At 48.0% G+C, this 26,462-nt stretch overlaps 1 protein-coding gene across 4 annotated transcripts; it reads right to left on the bottom strand.

The window, feature by feature from the left end:
* Window positions 1–47: 47 nt before the first annotated feature.
* Window positions 48–24,674, bottom strand: LOC116442907 (suppressor of cytokine signaling 1-like). 4 transcript variants are annotated; one of them, XM_032106571.1, is made up of 3 exons: window positions 24,651–24,674; window positions 14,171–14,295; window positions 48–11,003 (listed from the first exon to the last, which is right to left on the bottom strand). In XM_032106571.1, exon 3 carries the CDS (start codon window positions 10,935–10,937, stop codon window positions 10,254–10,256), a length of 684 nt encoding a protein of 227 aa, XP_031962462.1. In that variant the 5' UTR covers window positions 10,938–11,003; window positions 14,171–14,295; window positions 24,651–24,674; the 3' UTR covers window positions 48–10,253. The 4 variants fall into 4 exon arrangements, with proteins under 4 accessions (XP_031962462.1, XP_031962459.1, XP_031962458.1 ...); XM_032106568.1 differs by lacking the exon at window positions 24,651–24,674 and adding an exon at window positions 24,265–24,317; XM_032106567.1 differs by lacking the exon at window positions 24,651–24,674 and adding an exon at window positions 24,063–24,168.
* Between the last annotated feature and the right edge of the window lie 1,788 nt (window positions 24,675–26,462).

Below are 26,462 nucleotides of genomic sequence, written 5' to 3' on the forward strand. Positions count from 1 at the left end.
AGCCCAGCCCAGTCACCCCACATACACCTCTTGCCCCACCACTGGACACTCCCCTCGCAGCCCTCTCTGGCAGCGGCAGCCGGGTCACTTCTGCTGAGCCCTTTTGGGGGACAGCAGCCCCCAGCCGGGGGGCAAAGCACAGGGAGCTGCCGGCAGCATTGCCTCCAGCCCTGGCACCGCCTCCCCACTCCTGCCAGTGCTAGTGAGGACAGTTTTATTACGAATGACAATTCTCACCTTACAGAGGCCTCTTGGCACCACGTGTGGATGCTTCCCACCATGAGCAGAGCCCAGGTACCTATTTCATGCTGCTGACCAGTGGTGCTGCACTAGTCAAGGTGTTGGCGATGGTGTTCAGCTTGCTGTGGTTGCCTCACCTGGGGCAGGCTCAGAGGAGTGTCCCCACAAACAGCCACAGACTCACACTCCTCGACAGCTCCCATGGGACCATGAGTGCAGGGGGGGGGGGGAGTCACAGGCACACAATCCTCGCAGCCCCGCTGATGTGTCACCAGCCCCACAGTGCCATGACCAGGCCAGCCCAAACTTTCTCACATTAGCAGCAAAAATGCTGGGGGTGGGATGCTGGGCAGGAGCAGGGCATGCTGCCAGCAGTGCTCTCCTAAACCAGGAGCCCCTGAGCCCCTGCTCGTCAGCTCCATGCCTTGAGGTGTGCACATCATGCCCTGAAACTGTCCTGAGTGAAGGACTGTGCATCCCCTCCGTTGGGGGTGAAGGGTGGGAGGCAGGCAAGTTTGGCAGGTGCTGGGTTCTGTGCAGGGCACACAGAGGGAGGATCATGTTGGACAAGATGGCAGCAGTTGCAAGGGAGCCACAGGACTGGTCCCTGCCAGCAACGGCCTTGCCAGATGGCCCTTCTGGTCTTGTCTGTGCAGGAAAACTGCTTGGGCCTCAGCCCTGCTTTGAGCCAGCCAGCTGTGCCAACTCCAGCTCCCTGCAGCCTGGCAACAGTTTCTGACTGCCCCCAGGTACCCAGGCCTGCCCCATGGCTGACTCTGAATCTAAGCTCCTTCCACCTGAGCTTGTTCAAGAAGTCCCTGCACTCCCTTTCACCAAAACTACCTCATTCCCTTCCCTGTTCCTCCTCTCCCTTTTATCTGGGTTTTGTTTTTTATTTCCTTTTCCTTTTAATGTCTTCCTTTTTCAGCTCAGTACACTGGGAAGTAGAACCGACAGCACACCTGCAATGACCCTGGCAACCAGCATAGAATCCCACAGAGGACACTTGAGTGCAGTCACACCCTGCTTTAGATTGGCACAGCCTTCCTCATGTACACTAGGCTTCTGCCAGCTCCCAGGAGGAAAGCTGGGAAAGGATTAAGTAGCTAAGTATCTCATTGGCAAGTGAATATGTTGGTTTTTTCTTTCTATTAATTCCTCAACTTTGCTTTGATTGTGAACTGTGGAGAATATGCAGGCTGATACAGCTGTAATAGCACACCCTCCTAGGGTGGAAAAACATCTTTTTGCCACCAGGCCCTATTCTGGCTATGAAAACTAAATAAAGGATCCTGGCAAAAGCATGTACTGGAAGAACCACATCTCTGCTAGGATTTTTGCCAATACAGAAATGTGTTTCATTCTGTTTTCCTCCCTACCCCTGAATTTCCCACCTGCTGTCTACATTCCTGGCTGACAGAACTACAGGACAAGGATCTGTAGTTTTGGCCTAATGCAAGAGAAACATCATTGGGTTTTGTTTTTCAAACCCTAACAGACCACTGCTGAGCGCACTGGAAGCATCCAAGGCTGCCATAGGCCATGGGGAGACCTGGGAGGGGTTTTGTGAACCTCTCTGTGGGCCTGGAGGTTAGGCACTGAGCCTGAACCCACTCCAACCCCTCCAATGGAAAGGGGTCTCCTCTCCTTGGAAAACTGTGTGATGATAGATGTGGGTCGCACAGGGATGAGATGCAAAAATCCCTGGAGTACAAGAGGAAGCATATCCTGTCTGCATGGAGACACAAACCCCAGTGGGAAAAGTGCACGGAGGTGAGACTGTATGGACACCATAGTGGAGTTCAGACCCCTTCTTTTGTATCTCCACTTGCTCTTTTTAGAGATATATACATATATATATGCATGTATATACATGTACCCTATTTTATACCTAGCTACTAATATTGCTGAGGTTTCCCTGAGGCAGCCCCTCTGTGTCCCTCTACAGCCCAAGTAGCCATGCTGAGACCCTCTACCACAGCTGGGCCCATGGTTTCTCCTGCAGACCACTCTCTCCTCACTCTGTACACTCTGGGAAGATCCTTCCCTACCCCGGTACTGCTTCCTTTATTATCTCTCCAGCTGTGGTTTATAAGTTGTTTAAATCTTTTCTAGGAACAGATAGAGATCACAGTTACCGAGAATCCAAAAACGCAGACAGCTTGAAATGTGGTTAGACTCTGCCCTACTTTCATTGAGTTGAGAGCAAGGCTCTGCCAAGGTGCTCAGGAGAGATGCGAGGAGAAAGACCCATTTCAGCAAACCACCCCTTCCTCCCAGTCCAAGAAACAAACGTAACCCATCCCCCTCCAAGTCAGCTGCATCTGTTCAAACTGCATCACCTCTCCTGGCTTGCCCAGGACTTGCAGGTGGAGCAGGGCATGGAGACATGGAGCCTGGGAGAGATGCTGTCCTGCACTGCAATACTTGACACAGGCAGAGGCATGTCCCCAAGCTGAGAGAGATGCAAGGGATTCACTGAATCAGGGCCACAAGGATGGCAGTGCAGGGTGTGCTGCAGATTAAGAACGAGATGTGTCGGTAGAGTTTTTACTGTCCCCATGCTCACTGACAGCTCTTCCCCATAGCAAGTTGCTCCCTAAGCTGGCAGAGCTGCAGAAGGGGAAGTGCTGCCTGGGACTTCCCTCCTGTTAGAAATCCCCTCCCTGGGAAGTCCACACTGGGTTTCAGAGCTGCTGTGGGGCTGTGCCTCCAAGGTGAGCTGTCAGGCTCTTACGCCAGTATTTCCAGGGATCTGCAGTGATCTGGAAAGGGATACTGCTGAATAAATACCAGGGAGCTTTTTTCCTTCTCTTGAGTGGTGCCAGCCCACAGGACCAACCTGCAGACAAGGATGTGTGTTTCCTGCATCCATTTTGCCTGTGGTCTGACCCTGATAACCCCAGGCTTTTCTCACAAACACTGATGGTGTTTGGAGGAGACAGGACTCAAGCAGGAAAGAACAGCTTGCAGATACATACCTCCAGCTCAAAGACTTTCTCCAAAGTAGAGAATCTTTGCTGAGTGATTCCACCTATATTGCAGGTGGAATATATGGAGCAGTACATAGACAAGCCACTAATATTTCAAGGTATTACTTAACCCTGCTTGGAAGAGCTTGGATCAAGGCAAGGATCAGAGCAGCACTGGGACATTTTTGCTGGTGCTCTCAGTAGTGGTAGCAACAATGAGGTGTTTCAGGAGAAGGGTTTGCTGCAGTCAAGGCCATAAAAAGATGCTAAAGAAGGTTTCATCTGAAAGATAATACAGTCCAAGATCATTATGATATTTATTAACACCATTTACAGGGGCTGACTTGAACAGCCTTAGAAGGAAGAATGAAAAAAATGCCAGCAAACACATTAGGATCTCCTGCAAGAAATTTTTTCATCCTATTGAAAAGCTTTGTTAGAAAGAATGATGAGAATGGTAATAATAAGGCACTATAATTATACCTGATCCTTCTATAATTTCTCTCTCTGCAGAGTTTGGGAGCACTTTACTGCTATTATTGGATTTGAACAGTCCCATCTGGATAACATACGACTGATTTGTTTGCATGGCTTATTTTAGGTATCTCAGCACGTACATTAGAGTTGCCTTCATATCTGGTTGAGTCCCTGCAGAGTCTGGAAGAGCAGGAAAAGATCTGCAGCTCATGTTCTCCACCACCCCATTCTCCCATCCCAATGCCTTGGTGCGCTCCTTAGAGAAGACCAAGGATCAAAGGAACCATCAGTCCTTCCTAACTCAGTACTGCAGAACGTACAACCGTAGTGCTGAAGCACTTAGAGCATGGAGGCTGGATACTACCACGAGCATCTGGATTTGCACCTGTATTATTCTAGGCTTGAGATTCCGTGAGTCCCAAACCAACTCTAGATGCATTGAAAGTCTAGCAGCAAGGACCTGGTAAATACCTCATGCTCTGTGATCAGAATGGCTGCTACCTGAACCTTTGAAACAGAGGGATGAACTGTGTGTTTCCAGCAGGCACAGAACCAGGGAAAGCGTGAAGGGCGCTCACGTCTTTCCAGATTTAGCATTCCTTGCAACACCATCTCAGTTACAGAGACGCTGGCAAGCTCTCGCCACAGCTCCCATTCACCATGTCATTAAATGAGCGACCATCAGTGTCACGAACCTTGCTGTCCCCTTGCAGGAGCTCTTGAGTGTGAAGCTGGGCACTTGCTACTTCACTCTGCCAGGGCCAGGAGAAATGAGACATAATTGAAAATAATTCAGCCCATACTTAAAAACCCTATATGAAAATGAAATTTTAAAAAACATTATTAAGAGCACAACACAAAAACTATGGTTTACATGACTTGAACAGTTTTCAGTCTGAAATTCACAGCGATTTGTCACTAGTTTGCAGTTCAAGGAAGACGAATGTCTCTTTCAGACTGAATCACCATGAAACAAGCACAAGTTGCCTGATTCTTTTGTTGCTCTCACTGCTTTTTAGGGATTTTTTTTCTCCTATGAACTGAAGAAGGGTTTTCTCCTGCATCCCTTACACATCCCACCTGGCCTCATTCACAGGGAGAGATGAGGTTTCCAGTGTCTGCCCATCCCTAAGGCTGTGGGACATCTTGTTGAGGAGTCTAAGAGGATCCATTAGCCCTGTCTAGTTTTCCCCTACTTAATTTTTGGAGTGTTATATCCAGTCTCCTCCCTTTCATTCTCTTAGATTCTTCAGAGCCATCTCTGTCAATTTGTTTACTTCTAGTTTATTTTTAAAAGATAAACCCCCAATGGACAGAAGCTCTCAAGTCCCTTTTGAAAATGCTGTCTTGTCTGTAAGTGCTTTGTTTGTGATCCTCTCCAATCCTTTAGGCTATTGTTTATAAGCTGGAAGGCATCTGCACTTGGGCTAATCATGCCGAATGCCAGCAATTCCCCCAGCATGATTTGCTGCACAAGCCAGTGGGAGCAGGGTTTGTTTTGATTACGTTTAGTGCGGAAAACCCACATTTTGCTCACATCAGCCTGACAAAACAGGGAGGCCTAATCCAAAATCTTCAGAGGGAACAATAATCTGATCATTGATTTCAGTAGCACCTGGGACCAGCTCAAAGACTGAGAGCTCTGATGGCAAGGGTGGTGTCTTGGGAAAGCAGGTAGCCCAGGAGGCAAAAATCTTTAAAAGTGTATGCATGTTGTTTGCTCTGGGATGGATGAACCTAGGAGGCTGCCAGTGCTATGCTTCTCAAAGCTCTGCAGCTCCTTTCTGACATGCAGTTAGTCAGGCTGGGACCCCCCACCTCTGCCCCAACCAGCTGTCACCTCGGGCTGATGCTGGCCTCCCCCAATGCCCTCAGCTGTCAGTTCAGGCTCTTTCACTCATTCTGAATAATGGCAATGTTTTTATCCTCAGCCTGTGCTGATGCTTGCCTCCAGGCATCAGATGGGTGTCCCAATTTTTCTGTTTGTGAAAGCCAGGAAGAAGTGCCTGAGGGCTGCTCCCTTTGGGGCTGCCATCAGACTGCTGGGACACGCAACCGCACTGCAGGGGTGGGTGTACAGGTCTGCCAGGTGCAGACCCCTCTGTCTTGAGAGGCCCAGCACAGGTTCTGGGAGCTCAGCACAGCTGTCCCTGGCCAAACCACCGGCTCAGCTGGCCTGGGCTGCACCCTGTGCTGCTGAGCCTCAGGCTGAGCCTAGGCTGGCTTGTTCCCACACTCCTGCCATAGCAGAGGTCTGTCCAACAAGGCACAGAACTCAAAGCTCCACCTGGATCCTGCCTCTCCCCTGTTTCCCAACTCCGCTTTTCCTCCTCCAGAGGTACTCCATCAATCACCATTAATCCCTTTTTGTAGCCACATAGAGGTTAGCCTCGCTGGTGGCCTGTGGCAGAGATTTCCACAGCTTAGGCTACTATAAGTCACAAGAAAGAAATGTCTCCTTTGAGTCTTAAACTTGAGTATTTCATCAGACACCTCCATGGATTTTTAAGAAAACACATGGTCACCTACTCTGTGGCATTTGGGCTTCACAGATCTCTGCCGCAGACCTCAGCCATCTCTTTTCTGGCTGAAGAGTTCTACTATTGAGCCAGCCCTTGCACGGGAAGCGTTTGGAAGTACTTTGCTTTGCCTGAATCAAAACCCCAGCTCCGCCAGCCCCAGCTGAGATCAGAAGGCAGCAGGAGCCTGCCAAGACCCAAGCAGCTCTGCAGGGAGGCATCACAAGTTTCAGAGCAACTCTGCCACATCTCCCTCTGATACCTGCTTTCTCTCTGAAGGCTGCCCTCAGTAGCCCAGCCTTTGCACTAGGGAATGGCACAGGGCAGCCAGAAAGCTCCAGTGCGTGCAGTTTTAACTGTACAGATGCCAAACACCTAAGGAACTGGGACAAAAAGAACTCAATCAGACAAAGCCATCACATTCCCCGAACCAAGGTGTGTTGTAAATTAAGGAGTTTAGCACACTTAAAGACTAATGACACAAACACACATTTTCAGAGGGATATCAGGGTAGAGGGTCAAAACTGAGATCCAGCTGTGTGTACACAGACTAATTTTGAAGCTTGACTACCTAAGAAGAGTTCATTTCCCAATCACTGAGGATGACCAAATGTTAATGTTTTTAAAGTGGTTTTGCACAAACTTGTGTCTTTTGGTGAATCTTGATCCCTAATGACATACAGACCCTTATGTCAGAGGTAATCAAGTATTATTACAAGAGCTGATGGCTGTGGGGCCCCTCCTGAGCACACACATGGGTACATATGGAAGTTATTAGCAAGTTCCAGTGAAGAATTTTGGGAAATTAACCCTTGGGGCCCCAGAGCACTACCAACAGACAGCTAGCTGGGAGCAGACAAAGAGCAGTTTCCTGCTGGATGCCTGCAGCATATTGGGACTGAAATCCAGGCCCTTCACAGCATGGTAGAGGAAGCCCCTCTTCTCGCAAGCACTAAACTTTTCAACTTCTGCTGTTAGGAAGAACACTTGAAAAAAACCATCTGCAAAGCCTGTGTAAGTTTCCTCGACAAACTGAAATGAGTCAGCTGGAGAAATGTATAACATAACATATAAAAATGCAAACAATTTTCTTCTATTCCCCAAATGGTGCCCAAGAGGTTGTGAGGAAGTTTGCAATTTCTTTTTAAGTCCCCTTAGGAGCCACCAAAAGAAACATTTGGATACAGACCACCAGGAGCTACTCCTACGTGACAGAGGGACCCGTTCAGAGGCAGGGTCATTAAAGTGAACATCTCCCACTCTCATGGAAGCAGCAGGATACTGTAACCCGATGAAGTAAATTCTTACAGTTTTGCTTTGTACATCTTTTTTCTCAAGAGCTGAAAGAAAAAGGTTTCTCTTCCAGCATCCAAGCAGAGAATGAAGGACTCTAACGCTTGCCTTAGCCAATGCACTTTTCACTTTCCTGTTCTTTCTACATTGATTTCCTTTCTTGCACCAATCCTGATCTGCAAAATGACCTCTCCTTGGGAATAATGAGGATACTCACACATGATGTGCTTTCAACTTCCACAATATAACAATGCTTGGCAGTAATTCACTGCTTTTCATCCACAGATCTCAAATCAATTTGCTGCAGCCCTGCATGGAATTGACTTACTTGTAAGACTGAGACAAGTCCTTGCTGTGCAATTAAAAAAAAAAAAAAAAGGAACAAAATAAAGTAGACTTTATTAAAATCCAAACTATTTCCTTCTCCTGTGGTGTGATTTTCCTAAAGTGCAATCCAGGCTGCAAATAGGGCTCTTCTGCAGCTCCTAGCCATACAACCCAAGATGCTTATTTGCGGCCAAATGAGAACAGTTCACAGCCAGGTCAGAGCAATACGGTTAGAAAGCTCTTCCCTCAGTGAGGTATAACCGTGGCCAGAAAACAGAAGCATTCCCGACCTTGATTCTAAACATGGAAGAAATTATACTGCTCCTCCACCCCCCTGCTTTCTGAAGGGAAGGCAGGAAGGCAGCCAAGGCACCTCAGCAGACACCCTCAAGAAAGAAAAGGATTGAGGGGATGGACATAATGCCTGGGCCAGCAGATTCAGTCCCACTCCTCCATGGCAGAGAGGGAGGGCAGCTGTGTGGCTGACTCTGCCGAGGCAGGAGCTTCACTCAAGTGCCAGGAACAGTCCCAGAGGTGTCCAGAGCCACCTGAGATGCTAGCAGCAAGCCACGCTACGCCCATGTATCAGCTGCCACACGGCACGCAAACCTGCAGAAATTAACAATCCCAACTCCTGCTTTTGCACTGGGCTGAGAGATGCAGTAGCTGCAGGGCCACTGAGATGCCTCTGGCCTCCGTGCAGCTGGGAGGAGCAGGCAGCAAGAACAAGATCACCACTTCCCTGACACTTATTTAACTACCTTGGTTCATAAGCCAATGCCCTGAGCCAGTCAACCAGGCACCTCACCGCCAGCAGAGCAACAGAGCCCTGCAGAGAATAATTCAGAGTGTCTAAGTTAGGCTCCTGTGATGCATCACAGCCTGTATCTCTCTCTGTGCTGACCACGCGCTTTAATTCCTCAGATAAGACACCTGAAGACAATAGAACAAATTCAGTGTGCTCTCTTCCCCTCTTCAGCTTTTTACTTCCATACAGGTCTGAAGAGGAAAGTCAGCATGAACACAGCAGGCTGCCTGCCCAGCTATGGATGTTTAGCAGCATGTAAAATGGTTTGACTCAAATTTTAGAGTACCTGAATTTCTCCTTCCATGTAGCGGTTTTCATTCACTTATTTTGAAGACATCATACCCGGCCGTTCCTGAAATGAACCATGACCCTATTTAAGCCAACTCTGTTCCCCTCCCATTTGTACTCATACTCACCAGTTCAAGTTCACTGATGCTGTGCCCTGTTCTAAGATCTGGAATTACTGGTTTTTTCAAACACCCAGTACAAATTTTAAGGTACTAAAAAAACTTTCTAAAAATGCAGGGGTGGGATTTTCAGAAGTATTCTCTGTTTAGAATATTTCTTCAATTAATTACACTGCAAGATGAATTTAAGTTTAATGTTCCCAACTAGGACTACTCTGCTTTTATGCTCTGCTTTTATTCTTTATGAGAAATTAACTTGTTCAGTCTCAGCTTGATTACCATGCCTGGGCACTAAACTAACTGGGCTTCCAACATTACAAGGGAATGAAGTTATCGCCATGTATTCACTGACTTTTAAAAATCAATATAAAAATTTTATTAAAATTTTAGAAGTTTTATATAAAAAATTCTTTGCCTTTTCAGAGGCAAAACCAAAACATCTTCTGATGCTCGACAGATGGCAGCAGCACACTATCAGATGAGCTTAAGAAAGGGTGCAGGATCCCATCTCTTCACACCCTCCCAGGGCAGATATGACTCTCCAGACCAGGGTTACCTCTGCAGGAATGCCATGCCCTTAAGTACAGCATAATCCATCTTCACTCCCAAAAATCCAATCAAATAAAGCAATGCAAAAGCCAGTGAAGCTGCATGTATCGTACACGGCTGCAATGGTTTCACTCTGGTGCAAACACCGGCCTCTGAAGTAACAGGCATGACATCCATGCTGCAAAGAGTGAAACTTGCTCTTGCTCCACCACATCTTCGTGGGTCAGCACAAGGGTCACGCCCATCGATGTCCAAGCTGCACTGCTGTGGGACTGGATTCAGCTGCACTTCACAAGGGCAGATTTGAAGCAGAAATGAGCTCAAGCACTTTGGGGTAGAAGAGAACACAGGGCTGACCTGGGAGGACAGGCAACTCACCTCCTCCTGAAGCTTTTAAGTTATAAATGGAGCAAAGAGCAGGACTTGGTGATGGAAATGTCTGCTCTTCAGGTCTGGCTTTACCCCAGGCATGTCTGGGGAAAGTCACACACATTGTGTACGTATGAGGACACATCTGTCACAGCCACCGGGTTCAAGCTCTGCTCCCTCTGCCCTCCCCCTTTCTCTCCCAGCAGCCAGTCCAGCTTGACTGGTGTTGACACACATCCCATCAGCACAGCCATAAAAGAGGCATCTCCCTTCATCTCCCATATGAATGGCATCATCTCCCAGCCCAGGACAGAGAGGGGCTGGGACCAACGCTCCCCTCTGACCCTCCTCTTCTGTCCAGGGGTGAGAACACCTCTTCCCTCAGACACATCCCGAAGGAGGCCCCCAGCCCTGCTCTATCCCCCGTCATGGCACCGGCAGGGAGGCTCCGACAGCAAAGTTCTCGCAGTGTGGGCACTGCCCGGCGGCTCCGGCACAAGGGCTCAGAGAAGACCAGGGGAGTTCCCCCCATCTCATCAAAGTGCAAGGGGTTGTTCCGGGTCCCCGCTACCACCAGCTCCAGCAGCCGGACCACGCAGTCTGAAAACCAGTTCTTGAGGCGGAAATAGCCCTCCTGGAAAGAGATTCGAAGGCTGACGGGCCCCGTGGGCATCCGCACGCTCAGGCTGAACAAGCAGTTCCCCTGCGAGCTGTCCCGCACCAAGTAGGTGCCTACAGGCTCCCGCTGGAGCTTGGCATGAGCCTCCCCCACAGACAAGGGGCCCCAGTAGAAGTCACTGGCCTGGAGGATATTGAGGGATCGCTCCAGGACTTCCCACTCGCAGCTGCGAAACATCCGGAAACGATCGGGCAAGCCAGGTGGCGCGGGGCTGGGGAGAACGCTCCGATGCTGCCTTTGCAGACGAGGAACAGTGGTGTGTGTGTTGTGCAGATCATCTGGCCTCCCTCTGATCATCTCTCAAAGAGCCCATGAATCCTGGAAAGATGCTGCCTTTACCATGCTTCCTCCTTTGCATCCAGCCTGTGGGACAGAAGGAGAGTGAGGCAAACCCAATACCTTCTTCAACCCGGGCAAGACACTTCCCAAGGGAGAAAGACCAGCAAGAGTACCAAAGAGGGTACCAAGGAGCTATTGCATGTCACCAATCCCCAGCTTTAGGGACAACCAAGGATATATGTGCAGAAAGGGCTCCAGCTGGGTCCCCACCAGCACAAGGTGGCACTTCACAGAGCTCAGCATCCATTGGGTTTCTGTGATTCACAGCCAGGGACTCCTGCACACCCTCCAGCAGGCTGGCTTGAACCTAGCAGATCTCTGCATTTCAAGATTTCCCTCTGTTGGATGTTTAGGACTTTTCAGAGTGGCCTTGAGATTGGAAAGGGGAAATGACACCACAAATCAAAAGGGAAAGATTTCCTAAAGCAGGAAAGTATCATTTACTTTTTCTTTCATGAAAGGTAGAAAGGTTTCCTCGCACCTCTCCAACCCTTTCTCCAACAAAAAGATTGACAATAGGACTTAGCAAAAGCAGAAGACAGGGATGAGCCTTTCTCACCAAATCCCAGGAACCACTCCCTCATCCCAAGACATGCCTGTTTCGCTATGTCAGGAGAAAGCAAAGGTCTCAGATCAAAACCCCTACAAGAAATGTTACATCAGCTTCAAGGCTGGGACTACCATGAATGACTTCACTTTATACTGGTACCAGACACTGCTGATGCCCTTCCAGACTCTTAACTTCTGTTTCTTCCAGAAGGACAACTCCCCCTGCCTGCAGACAAGGCTGCCCTCTCCCAGTCACCATCCTCTAATGTACTGTCATGACCCTGCTCATCTCCTGCACCTTGTGTTATCACCAGGCTGTTTTCAGAAATGCAAATCTCTGAACCCAGTGTTGCCATCAGCCATCAAGTCACTTCAATTATATTAAAAAAATACATATTCTAGATGTGTATGTGTGTGTATAGGCACAAACGTAACAACCACAGCCCTAAGCCAGAGGCTCATTCTGTGTGAGAAGCTGAGCTGTAACATACCACTTCCCCAGGCCTGACAAGTCAGTAGCTCGCCGCCAAATGCTGCCCTTGCTCCCTTGACATACTCCATTAACCCAGTCATACTCACTCACAGCACAGCCATGCTTGGAGCAGAACAGAGTGCTGGCACAGCCTGCAGCAGAGGAAGAGACACACTTCATCTCCAGCAGCCCCCCCCACCACAGACTTGCCAGAGCATCGGAGCTCATATCAGGCAGCCCCCCAGGGAATGTGCAGGGACCTGTGGAGGGCTTGCTCTGCAGGAAGAGCTTTATGTTAAGCTTAGCTTCTTGCAAGGTTCCCCTGTCTCGAACCCTTTGCCAGCTATTCAAAAGCCTCACATTCCTTTTGGTGCTCATGCCAGCTGGGTGGCCATGCACACTGCGCCCCAGAGGACAAACATCTTTCCTTCACACGGGCACGGTAGTTCAGGAAAGCAGGCATGCACCTGGCAATGCCTTACTACTGACATCTTTTCTCATCTAACATCGCTCTCAGTACTTAACAGTAATACCAATAATGTAGCTGCCAGGCACGTTTCATATACGGAGCCGTAAGCGTCCTTTCCAAGAACAGCCTGGGACACTTATCCAGCTTATAGCCCTGTGATTTGCAGTCCACAAGCTGCTAATGTCCCTGGTACTATTCTGAATCCTATTGATCTTGCCTTTTAGGTAGTGTCATAGTAGGAGGGAAATTCCATGCTTAGAGAAAGGTGGGAGGGGTAGGAAGGAGTTAATCAAGTCGGGTTTTTTATTTTCCATTAAAAAAAAAAAAAAAAAGGCAGCAAGTTGAAAGCTGTTCAGACCATTCAGCAAGTCAGAATGAATCTTAGGTGAAGGTGATTTAGTGAGCAGGATGCAAACAAACACAGTCACCACTACAGCAACCAGAGCCATCTATCACCACCGAAAACTCAGCACAGAAGGCACCACAAGGAGTTGCAGCGTCTCTGTCCCTTTCCTTCTCCTCTCTGCTGGGCGAGGAAGCTAAGGGCCCTCTGACACTAGCTCCTATAGAAAACAAAGGTCATCTGTCAGGTGCCTCCAGGGCTGTGGCTATAACTTTGAGAGGAGTGAGAAAGAACCTTCCTAAACAGCAACTTCTCTTGGGTCCAAATGGAAATTTTGTCAAGGTTGAAAATTTAATTCAAGCACGAAAACAGAAGCAGGCAGCTGTCACTCATTTCCAGGCTAGTTTTAAAAATAACAACAAACAAATAATTTGTTTAAGGCTGCAGATGCTATTTGATAGAAAAAAACCCCAAACTGGTTTGTCCCAGTTTTCAACCTTGAGTCATTCACCCAAGCCTTTAAGAAAAATCCACTACTACTAGAAATCTGACTGACTAAGAACTGAGACCGTGTCATCATTTCAAATTCAAAGTACATGCAAAAATAGCACCTTGACAATTTGTTCACTTGGTTTGAAATCTACATATAGGTCAGAGCCTCAGATGGGGGGAATCTGTTTAGCTTCAGTGACCCATTTCCAAGAGATAAGTGCCTGGCCTGCAGCGCAGCATTAGTTACATTAATATTAGCCCTGGAAGTGCTGCCTGATACTACCTTTAAGGTTCACTTTTAACAGGTCAACAGGTCCTATGAGTACATGGCTTCCCACATCAAGGAGGATGTGCAGACCCAGGATTAGGAATAAGCCAAGCCAGGGGTGTAATGAAACACACATGCATAATTAGTTCTGCTGACTTGCCACACCACGATTTGCTTTCCCTCTTCTCCCCTCCAAAAAAACCCAATGCCCAAACGAGTTACTACCTCCCTACTGCAAGTCAGAACAACACTTGCAGCCAAAGCAACATACCCTAAAAAGCTGGTATCCTGCTAATTAAAAAGCTGGATAAGTTTCCCCAGACTTTCTGATTTACTGCAAGTTCAAGAGCTTTTCAAAATAAGTGCTCTTGACACAGGGCATTCTGCTTTCCTCCTCACTTACGACCCAGGCAAGGCGGCGTATTTTATATAAGGAGACAATTCTAGTAAATCAGGGGACTGTACACAGCATGTGGTGTTAGCCAAGCCAGCCCTGCTCCCTGGGCCTTGACAAATCTGGCATATTCAAAATCAGCCTTAAGTACTCAGTTATGATGCATCCTCGCGCTCTTCTTCCAGGACACCTGAAAAAGCTTACCTCTTTGTCTTTGCCACCCATAGGGATGAATTTTTGGATGTCAGGCCTGGAAGTGGTCCAAATTCAAAAGCTCTGATGTAGCACTTCCCAGTTTTTGCACAGCTTTACTTAAGAGCAGATCCATCCTTTGAAAAGAAAGAGACATCCATCAAGCAGGTGACTAAGCCCATTAGTATGCTGTAACGTGCATCTAAAATACAACAAATCTGGGACAGGCTGTTTGTCTCGATCTCTTTGATCTGTGTTACTGTAGAAACACGTACAGAGCACCTCAGATAGCAACAGAGACAATTATTGCTGTTATTATTATTGCTACTTACAAAGCTGTGAGCTGGTTAGGTCCAGGCAGCTCACAGGTGGCCTAAGGACAAATGGAAAGACCATAAAGTTGCCATCAGCTTCCAGAAGCCGGAACCATAAAACCCAAATGTTAAGAGATGATGGCAACAGGAATAAACATAAGCACTCAGAACAGCAAACTCCCAACTTGTGGTGAATACAGCACACAACATTTAGAGTATCTTATTTGACACCACGTAGGTAGCCATTCACTGCTGAGTTATCCTAATTGATACACTCCATTCTGGCCCACACTCTTCTGCCCTGCTTCCCCAGCTCTCAAGACTTTTCCTTCTCGCCTCGCAGATGGAAAACTAAACCCACTGACCTGGTGGGTCACACCATGTGTGCAATCACGTGTCTGTCAGTGGATCCATCAGCAAGCTGAAAAAACAATCCCAGCTTTCTGCATGCCTTTCAGAGGCAGTCCCCGCACAGCTTCACTTGTACCCACATAACATCACTTCTCTGCATCCTCCCCAGTCCAGTCCAAACTGGGCACACACCCCACAAGCTACGTTGACTTGCAGCTAGCAAAACTGCAGGTCTATCCCATTATTACACTTCCCCATGACCACTCCATTTGGCTTTGACATCTCCCAGATATCAACCCTGCAGTTCCCAGAGCAGTTAGGTGGAGGCTGAGATAATTATGAAAGGCTCTCCCCAAGGTACCCTGCAAGCCCTTGCAACAGCATCCCCACTCCAGGCAGCAGAGCCTGAGCAGACATCTCGTTTGCATGTCTGCATCCCACAGAAATGCGCTGCCTACTGATTTGTGGTTGGGAAGGCTGTTTCAAAGGAAAGCTTGAGCAAAGGGCTGGAAGAAACCTCCCTGGTAAGAGCCAAGCACGCAGCACTGGGTTTTAACGGTGGGCCAGCCTGGTTCCCATGGCCACCACCGCCTGCCACCCACCGGGCACTGGTTTGAATCGTGCTGTCACTGCCATGGTGCATGGCCACACCAATGTCCCTTGTCATGAGCACCCTGCCACAGCCAAGGTGATTAGGGCTGATCCAGAAAGGGATCACGGAGGGGGAAGGGAAAGGAGATGCACAGACAGATGTGCCAAAGAGAACAGAGGGAGCTGTGGTTAGGGGAGGAATGTGGACCAGCTCAGCCAAGAGGACCAATGTTAATCACAGCCAACTTCTCCAGCACAAAGCAGGCCTCGGAGACATTGCAGTTCCCTCTATCTTTTATGCCATGGCAGTTTGATGTGAGGCTGCCATTATGTCTGACACATGAGGGAATACATGGGAAAAACCCAAATCACACCACACATACATACCCCAAACCAAAACCGCATTTCCCTATGTAACCAGCATTCATGGATGCAATATTTAATAAAATAAGATGAGGCAGCAGACACACTGTGGCAGTTCCTATTTCACACAGTAGAGACCCAGTGCAGGAAGATCCTGCATGCAGGCTCTGGGAATTAGCAGCTGGACATCTTGCAAGAGGACTGGTCTTATCAAACACTTCCCAACATTTTGGGGCTGGAAAACATACTTCAAAACCCACAAATAACTTTTCATGGATCTGATATTCATGTTTAGTACTTCTTAACATATTTTTCAATGACACATGTTTTCTGAATTAATATGGCACTTTGCTGAAAGGGGCTAAAAGGTTTTTACTCCAAGAAAACCAACAAGATAGTGTGATGTGTGCCAAATATTCTTCAAGACAGGGAAGTCTACAAGCATGTTTGGTTTCTGCATGACACGCGTTAAGAAAGACCCAACAAGGTGGCAATTTACAGGAAAAGTTAAGTGTCTTTACTGGGCTAATTGAAAGAGCTGGAAGAAAGACCCATTTTTAGGGTCCCCTCCTCATACTTTGGAAATGCTACGCACTTTCAGAAATACTTTCAAATAGAAGAGCCTATTCCTCATCAAAATAGCCCAATGTGAAACTGTAATCCTGCCATTTCAGAATAACAGAGAAGCCTCATCACTTCCCTGAACTCAGAGGCTGCTCTGCAGTAGCCACAAGCACCTACAGCTTGTTCCACAGCAAGTAAAACTACCAAAACTACCATCTGACTTTTGGCAAAGACAGCTTCTACTGGAGACTGAATTATTTCTGCCTTCTCCTGTAACTGGGGAAACAAGAAGTAAAAAAAAAAAAAGTTAGAAAAAGGAAATCAGGAGGAGTTACTACTAAGTTCCAAAGCTGCAGCTGAGCCTATCCTGCCATGGCTTAAGCAAAGAGAGCTGTTGCTTGCCTCTGGCCAACAGCATGTTTGGTAAGTGAGGGAAGCCCGGTCGCGTTGCTCCTGACCTTTGCAGTTTCACAGTGAGCAGCCATTCCTGTGAATGTCAGTGCTGCAGAACTACACAAAACCTCAGCCCTGTGCTCGACCAGGGAACATAAAGTCTGTGCTGCTGCCTTGCCTTCCCTCCCTCCACACAACACACCGGCTCGGGAAGCAGCCCTCTGGAAAAGTGGCTGGAGCACTCCCCGGTTTAGGGGCAGAAACAAGGAGATGGGGAGAGGGCACAATGAGGAAGAAGAAAGAAGCCACGATAACAGCAGTCCCTCATGTCTCCCACTTGAAATGCTCTGTCCCATCTCCCTGCTGAGAGGGGGATCAGTGGGAAGGGGGTAGTGATGCCCAGGGCTGCCTCCACCCATCATGGCTCCTCAGCATTACCAGCTCCCCCCACCCCCAGACCAGCAGCACAGGTACACTTCCTCTGCCTCTCTCTACTAAACTCCCTTTTTTCAGTTGTTCCAGAACCCTGTTTGAGGAAATGAGTAAATCCTGAGACACAAAGGCCATCAGTGGTCCCTGTGACAACCATGGCTTTTTATCAAAACCATCACATTGAGCCAGAAAGGAATTCAAAGAAGAAGCTAACTCTGAGAAATGAGCAGTGCCTGCAGCTAAAACTGGTTCGGTATCCTTGTCAGAACTATGCTGCTAGAGAAGAGTCCCAGGTGATTAACCAACACGAGCACAGGGGGACAAGGGAGACACCCTGCCTTGACTCTTCAGAAGGACCAGCTTCAGAAGATGTGAGGGGCCATTATGCAGCACCAGTTACTGTGCCTTCAGAGGAAAGGGCAAGGGTCAGAAAGCACAGACACACCACAACACTAAGTTTTATAGTGGGGGATTTCCAACACACAAAATAAAGAAACTAGTCCTGAGAATCAAAAGTATAAAGAATTAAAAAAGAAAAACTAAGTAATGAAAGGTTATTTAGGAAATCTTAAAGTGACAGAGCGTGCAGACCTTCCACAAATGATGGCACAGAGATGCTGCCTGGCTAAGAGGACAGGCTTGGGGGACAACACAGGTCACACTGCAGGTATTAGCTGTAAGTGCAACAGCTTGCAAGGGCCTCTGCTGTGGATCAGAGACATCAAACACACACATTACAAAACCACAGCCCCTGTCCAAATCTCTCTACAACCTCAATAATCCTTCAGAAGACGAAAAAATAATCCTGGAGGAGCCAATATAAAGGAATATAAATTACTGACAGTAGGGAACAAATTAATATGAGCGTGGCTGTCATGAAAGTGGGACAGTAGGTGGCCAAGATAAACAAACAAAACCCAGAAAACATATGGCATTTTCAGTTTATCAAAAACAGAAAACCTCTGGGGGGATCATTTAGTTGAGTGGGATACCAGCTAGTGGGGACAGGGACACTGCAGGAAAGTTACACATGCAAGCAGGTATTATTTTTTTCTTGCACAGGACGTTGAGGAGATTCCCCACTATTTAATGCTGATTAACCTAAAGGGAAAAAAGAGGGTGCTCTATCAGAAGCGATGAGGAAAAGTGACATAAAACCAGAAAGCCAGCTGGGCACAGTGGACCATACCCAGAGATTTTGAATTGGAAATGGATGGTTGAGATACAAAGAGAGGTGCTCTCTCAATCAAATCAGCTGCACTACCAATTGCCAGAAGGCTGCAAGTATTGGAAGGAACTTTTTTTGATATGTGCTGCTGAGGCAGGAGCAGCACAAGGCTACCTAGTGTGGGGGAGAGCCAATCCCCAGGCAGAGTTCCCCATCAGGCAGATGGTACCTGAAGAAGCAGAGGACACACTTTGTGCTTCCCCAAAGCCCCCATACCAGAAGCAAGTCAAAAAGAGCACAAGCTAAGCAGCCAGCAGCACCCCAGGACCTGCACAGCAGATGGGCAGAAGACATGGAGCAGTCATGCCACAGGGTGAATGGGAGGTGGAAGAGGGGTGGCCAGAGGAAACAAAGGCATTTCAGCCGCTGCATATCTGGTCACCTCTCTGCCACCCTCCCAGCCACTGCATCTTCCCCCTGCTTCAACTCAGCCCACTTTGCAGAGCATCCCACTTCACTCCTCAACAGGTTGGTGAGTACAAGCAGCCCAAAGGCTCCCCCATCTCTTACGCAAGCATCTCTCTCCCTCCCCCCGACTGTGCAAACTCACATGCTGACCCAGGTCTCCTCCTAGAATTGTCTCTCCCTGTCTTCAAGCTGTCATTACTCACACCTCAAACCCCCGAGGCCTAACTCTGCCCCCCAGCAGGCAGCTTACAGCCTCATGTTACTTTAATCTAGGCAGCCAACTCAAAACGTGGTGGGTCCTCTCCATCACCTTCCCAGGGTAAACAGTGACAAAATCACTTCACTCACTGCAGAACAGAGAAGTCAGAGGTCACTCAAAATTCATCAGCAGGAAAGCACCAGGAGGTCAGGCAAGACTCTGTCCTGACACATGCAAATGCACACAGGCTTGTATGAAAACCAGCTGGGTCTGTATTTTCAAGGGCAATAAATTAAGTGGCACAGCTGACCAATGAGCTGAGTAACAGTGCTGAGGGTTCACTGAGGAAAGCTCCAGCTCCGAATGCAAAAGCAGTCATTAAAAAACCCACAAGCAAGCGGGAGCGTGAGGGTGCAAAATGGATGGGTGGAAACATAACAGTAATGTCACCACCTGAGAGAATACAGTCAGTTCTAGTCACCTGAAATAAAAACACACAGAGCTGAAACAAAGAGGATAGGCCTAAAGATGGGCAATACGAAGCAACACGTAACTGTACAAAGAGAAACTGGAGAAATATCATGCCCAGAGAGCAGATATATATATATATATATACAAGGGGATGCCAGAGAAAGGTACAGTACAATCAGGACATTCTTTTTGTATTCTTTCAGAAAACCAGATGAGAGGAAGTTCAAAGGTGACCAAGATTGAAAAGTAACTAATTTTAAAACTCATAAAAGGAAAAACTCCAGTTATATAGACTGGGGAAAGTGAGAGAGCTGATCTAAGGAGTCTCATTTCTTTTCTTTCTCAAAAGTTTTTGCTTTGTTTCTGTGCTGTACCCACCATGTCATGCTTTAGCAGATCTTAGGCAGAGGAATCCAGCAGCAAAGGGCTGGGGTTTTTAGCAATACCTTTTTAAGATACCTCTTAACCATTCAAACCTGATATAACACTACGGGGGCCCCAGCACAAGGCATAAATAACCTTTGTGTAAAACTGAAGTAGTAAACAAGGGTATATGAAGTCAATATGAGGAATCAACTATGGACCTACTGCAGAGTTAAAATTAGCTCTGCCCATGTTTTCCCATTTTTTATGACTAAAAGAACAGCACCTCTTCTTTGGATGTGCTGACTTGAATATCAGCGTGCATCCTACACAAATGGCAGATTTCAGTGTTTACTGCTAAAGCAGTAAATGTTTCTCCAGCTCCGACTTCCCTCCTTCCACACCACAAAATCTCACCAGAAAACAAGGAAGAACTAAAATATGGATGAAGAACAACACTGCTGGTCTGTCAAAAAGCATAAACAAACCATTCCTGCACAATCAAACCTGTGCTCATTACCACTAGTGTGCCAACTGAGGCAAACTTCGCTTCAGCAAGGCACCTTCAGCAGGATGTGCAAAAGCCCAGCTACACAGTTCAGGTTGCAAATCTCTGGCATTTTCCAACTGCTAACAGCCACACTAATTTTCTTAGCTTTAGCCTAAGTTTCCAAATAAACTTTGCTACTGAAGAAGTATGAAAGTAGATCCAAACTGTTTCTGAACTGCATAATCACATACACACAAAAAACTCCCTTGTTGCACAAGTCACAATCTGAAGTCAAAATTTTTCTTCAGCATTTGCATGGAGTGGGGGGAAGGACAAAAACCTCTGCAACAAAGGCAACTGAATGCTGCCAGCTTAATCCCATTTTGCCAGCCACTGCTCCAGTATAAAGCTAAAGGAGCCCATCTGCAAACTTAATAGTGGCACCATTCGATTCTTCCCCTCAACTTTGCATGTGTTTGCGAAAAAGCAGAAGCACACAAAGTGCAGGAGGAGCAGGAAGGGAGAAGGCAGAGAGAATGTACATTATCAAAATACCTTGAGAGCAGTTCTTGGAAATGTGCAGCCTGCAAGCCTGTATCAGACACTCATTTCCTGTGAAGTGCACACAGGCCTTTTCATTTCTCCACTGAAGAGGATGAAAATAAGGGGCAGCTCTAAAGTCTCCAAAGACAACACAAACCAGCATTTAGCCATTCTACTAAAACTGAATTTACATTTTTATACCATTAAATACCTATTGAACAGAAGCATTGATTTCCAGAAGTTTAAAAAGTGGGATTTTCTACACCTCTCACTTCTAAATCTTAACTTGGTCAGGGGCGAGAGGGAGGAAGAATTTTATTTGTCATTTTGATCACTCACTAACACAAAGTCACCAAATCCTGCTACATCAAACACCACTGCATCTTTTTTTTTTTTAAAGGTTGAGACTGTTGTCAGCAAAATGGTGAGCTAATAAATACCTTACTGAGGCAGAAGGATGCAGGATATGCACAAATGCAGACCAGAAGAGCAGGTCATAATGAAGCAGACTGACAGGATAAAAGGGGTTAAGTTGCTATCATACCTGCCTTCTGCCTCTACTTACACGTAACCAAGGATTTAAATAATGTAGCATTTACTGGCATTATTTTAAATAAATATGCCTCCTATTGACACACACACTTAACACCTTCACTCTGTAAAAAGATATCGTCCCTGTATGGCATACTCAGCTCTCACACCATCCACATTCTAAGTTACAGAGAGGCACGTGCCCTCCTCTCCCATCTTGTGAGCTTTTGGCAAGCACCACTAGCTGAGGTCTGCAGCGGCCTGGAATAACAGCTCAGGAACACACCACCTCCCCACAGCTTTTATTAATCTAACCACAGTATCAACCCGACCCAAATGATGTCATATTTAAGTATTGGCACTATCTCTTTATTGCTGACCAAACCAAAGCTGGAGAAATCAGGACAGACAAGCCTGTGGGTGGCAGGGAGAGAGAGGGGTGGCAAGGAGCTGCAGGGATAGACTAGGAGAAAAGACCAAACATTCCCAGTGGGGCTAGAGAAAAAGAGAAACAAGGGGAAAAAAACAGCTCCAAAGGCACATTTTCTCCTTTGTTTCTCAGCAATGCAACCGCAGTATTAGTGACAACAGTTAAGAATTTACACCACCCAATGCCAGCTCTATCCTTGCACACACCGACCACCAACTTCACAGAAATCCCAGCTGGACTGAGGAGGGTAAGAGGCACTGGTTGCATGCTTGAAGCTGTCATCTGGAAACTGAATTTGGCCCTCTCTGAGCAGGCACAGTGGGGACAGAGACACACACCTGGGAGGATCTGAAGAAGCTCAGCCTCTCCCCAGTGCTCCTCTCTGCCTGTTTTTGGGGACTCCAGCAAAGTTTACCTGTGCCTTCCAACTCAGTCTTACGGAAAATCCCTGCCACTCAACCCCACTACATTTAAGTAAGTGATAAGCAAGCCAGGTTATTAAAGGACATACAACATACTGAACATTAACAAGAAGCACAGAAATAACAAAGGCCCAGATCCCAGTCTAACTCAGGAAAAGATGCGAACCTGTGTGGGAGGTTGGCATCCCAGTAATTCTGAGGGTTTGTGCCCAAGAGCCTTCCCTTGGAGGGAACAAGAATTCATACTTAACAGCTATGTTTTAAATCACATACCCAGCAGAATCACTCATGAACACAGAAACAAAGCTTGGCTTCATCTGCAGCGACTGGCCACATTTCATCGTAACTTGATTCAACCAAGAGCAACATTATGTGATAATACAGCCTCAGTCTCACAAACTTCTGTGCATGTGCATATTTTTAAGAACATGACCATTGCCCTGCTGTGACTGAATAGCCCATTTGACATTCACACAGCATCTGAATTGCAGTTGCAGTTGTTCGGAGAAAGAAGATATGCTTGCATACCTTCTTAAGGACACAGTCAATAGAGAATGAAACATCAGGAAACTAGTTGTTTCTGAGTTCACCCCATTTTACATAGTTGAGCGTGGTCAACATGTGACTGGGTTTTTCATTTAAGTTCTCTGAAAGCTGCAAGGACTAGAACTAGTAAATGGCACTGTCTGGACCACACAGTCCTAAATAGCAGCTTGCTAACTATACCCTCTACCCTCAACTTTCCAGAACAATGGTCAAGCCACATCCCCCTTTTTCACCATGCAGGAGAAGAAAACAGCCAAGGACACTAAGTTAACATTCTTGAGTTCCTCTCAGTTACCTCTGGGGTTCATCCAGATCCTGTTTCCAAGCTTGTACTAACCAGGAAGGAATATGCACTTAAACTAAATTTTTAAAAAAGGAAAAAAAGAATCCTAAGAGTAGCATGAGCTGAGGTTTTACGTGGTAACCATTCCAAAATTCTCAGTAACAGCGCGTGCGTTTGTGGGAAAAAGTGAGTAGCGGATCCTGCATGGCTGTGAGCACCATGACTCAGATTGCATAAAGAAGGATTTAGCGATAACCTTTGCGATGAGGCTTTTCATGGGTGCGCAGCACTGATCTTCTGAGAAACGGCAAGGTAAGAGGCTGCGTTCTGACTGTGCCAGGTCTGGAGGAGGGCCAGTTTCTCTGCCTTCCAAGGCAACCCCAAACGGGCATGTACACCCCTGGTTCAGTCACCCCGCTTCCCTGTAACGCCTTCACTTCTGGAAGGCAGCTCCCTTTTCCTTAGCTAAGACTAAGTGTAACACTCTGAGCACCGCTTCTCCAGTGCTTTACGTGAAAGGAAAGAAGTGGTGTGATGACCAAGTTATCCGGACCTGCGCGGCTGCTTCCCTACAGACCCATCTAGGACATTACATAATTTGCAGGTTTCACTTTAAAAGAAGCATCTCCCTACCCTGACGCTGTGAAGAACACCTTGACAGCAGCACAGTCCCCACGGAGCCTCCCAGGCTACTCCCAGCACCCCGCCGCCACCTCAGTACAGCACATGGCTCCCTTCAAGGCCGGCAGTGAGATGCCAGCACCCCAAATCTCCCCCGACTCCTCGGGAAAGCCCCCCCAAACCCCAACGCGCTCCTTCTTCCCAGCCAACAACGGCCCCAATGCCCCCAGGAGCCAAACCAGCGGGGCTGCACCCCTTCATAAGCCAAGGGGGGACCGGAGCAGACCGGCAGACGGACAGACAAACTTCTCGCAGCCCGCCCCCCAAAAAGGCCGTTTCCAGTTAACCCAGCACAACTTACTCTCGGCACCACCGGGGCCGCGGGCGGGCGGCGCTGCCTCCGGTGCGAGCGAGCGCTCAGTGCCGGGGCGACAGCGGCGCTGCCCGGCCCGGCCCCCGCCGCTCTCCCGCCCCGAAGCCAAACGGAGGCGGCCCCGCTCCCCGCCGCTCTCCGCATCCCCCCCCGGCCCCTCCGCTCACAAAGGGGCCGGTGCGCGGCTTACCCGGGGGCGGCGCGGCTGCTCCGCCGGGCCCTCCTCGGCCGCGGGGCGGGCGGGCGCCGCGGCGGCGGCTTCGGCTCCGGGGAGCGGAGCCGAGCGGCACAGAAGGGAGGGGAAGGGTAGGAGGGGAGGAAACCCCCCAAGTGTTTCTTTTCCGAGGAAGGAGACACGGGGGAGGGGAAGGGGAGGGGTTTCTCCCTCCTCCACCACCCCGTCTTTCCACGGCGTGGCTCTTGCAAGGGGAAAAAAAAAGTAAAGAAGAAAAAAGTTTGGGGTTTTTTTAAAGAAAACTTGGACGGATGGGAGGGAGAGAGAGGAAAAAAGGAAAAAAAAAAAAAAAAAAGATGCTGTGAAAGCCCCTCCGCTGCAGACTGGCAGAGGAATCTCACCGGGACGGCACCGCAGCATCCGCCAGCGCCGGGACCCGCCGGAGCCACGTGTCGCCCCGGGGAGGCGGCGGCCGGTCCGGGGTTCTGCCCCTCCTCCCAGCCACCATCAGCTGCCCTGCAGCGCGGGGATGGGGCATCGGAGCTCGCAAGCGCCGGGGAAGGGGCAGTGGCCAGGGCCGAGGGGGGACGCAGAGGGCTCTTTACACCAGTGGAAAACAGAGAGCCTGCCCCGACTTCCCTGCCAGAGTTCTCCCAGCTCCTCTCGGGCACTGCAGGAGCTCTCAGAAGGACACCGGGCACCCTGGAAGCACAGCGTGTGTGGCGGGGTAATAGGCACTTAAGGAGCGTGCCCCAAAACGCACGCTGTTGCCTTGGTGGGTCAAATTAAAATACTGGAAATCATGTACAAAATTACAAATGCAGAGAAATGTTATGATACGAAATACAAATAGTGCACCGCATGATGCATACTGTAAGCATATTGCTGCTCAGAGAGAATAGATGTAATAGAAGAAAATATAAACTTTGGAATTCAGTACAAACCTCACAGTTTAAAGGCCTAGCCTGTAATGAGGCTATGATTTGATCATGTCATCAGAGCTCTCACTCACCTATATATTTCCTCTAGATGCTGCCGAGCCTGCCGCACACATTCCCTGGTGTGTGCATACCAGGTGAATTGCCCTGTTGAAAAAGCTCTGTGCAAACCCCAAACGCAGAAGTGTTCTGGCTGCTCTGTACCAGCCTAGTGATGCAAAGCAGCTGAAATTCCAGCCTGAGCAGCAGACTAAAAGCTTTACAGCTGCTTGGCATTGCTAGGGAGCGTAAAGCAGTCAGAAACACACTGCTGAATCTGATCCTCAACCTTGCCAGAAGTTCCACTGAATGTAGAGACATCAGTTCTTGTTTTTTCTTTCAACCAAGCATGAAGATGTTGCTGACCACAGAAGAATTTCTGAACTTCCATAAGAATCTGGGCAAAGCACTTCATTCTTTTTCAGAGAGGCTTCAGTGGGAGGACCTGCCGCTGGAGCTCTAAATCACAGCAGGGATGAAGTGCTCATCTGTTCCATTTTTGGTTTTTAAGTAGGCTTGTCACACTTTTCTTTGTATTTTTGGTTGGCAGCTTCAAAAATATCCTGTGGTTTGCTTTACAGTTGCCTAGTAGGGAGTCTGTTTTCCTCTGTGGATATTTATAACATTCATTGGGTGACTTCATAGACTCTTCCAGCCACCTTGCCTTAATGTTAAATGGCCTGGTCTAATTCTGCCTTTTATTCTTCTTCTTCACTTTTGCCTGTGAAAAGTTAACATCCAGCCTCACTGCTCCAAGATCATCTGTGGGTCTTGCTTATATTTCTCTCATCCACTTGAAACCGTGACCTTGCAGCAGTTGCAGCCGAAGCGTATTGCAGCAATCCTCTTCAGCCATAAAAGCTGGTGAGACATGTCACAATGACACCATTGACCACAATTTTCCAAAACTCGGATTTGACCCACAGCATCCAAAATGTGTTCAGGATCAAGGTACCTCTGAGGTGGCTTCATTATTAGCTAGTGCTGCATTTCTTTCCTGTGAACCTGAAACCAAGTCTGGATGTGTTTAACGTGAAAAACAAATCCTGTCTTTTGGTGAGTTTTCTTGAGGAAAAAAGAATATAAGTTCCCTAGAACCAAGAGATTTCCCATGCTCTCACCACTGGATTGATGATTTTTTTCCCAACTGCTTTCAGTGCAAGGATACCTGCCTGAAAGGCTTTGGGTAATGACAGTGAGGATGCAGGCAGGCTAATTTGAACACTGCCTACTGTT

This window comes from Corvus moneduloides, chromosome 4 (assembly GCF_009650955.1).
Source record: "Corvus moneduloides isolate bCorMon1 chromosome 4, bCorMon1.pri, whole genome shotgun sequence".
Taxonomy (NCBI): Eukaryota; Metazoa; Chordata; class Aves; order Passeriformes; family Corvidae; genus Corvus; species Corvus moneduloides.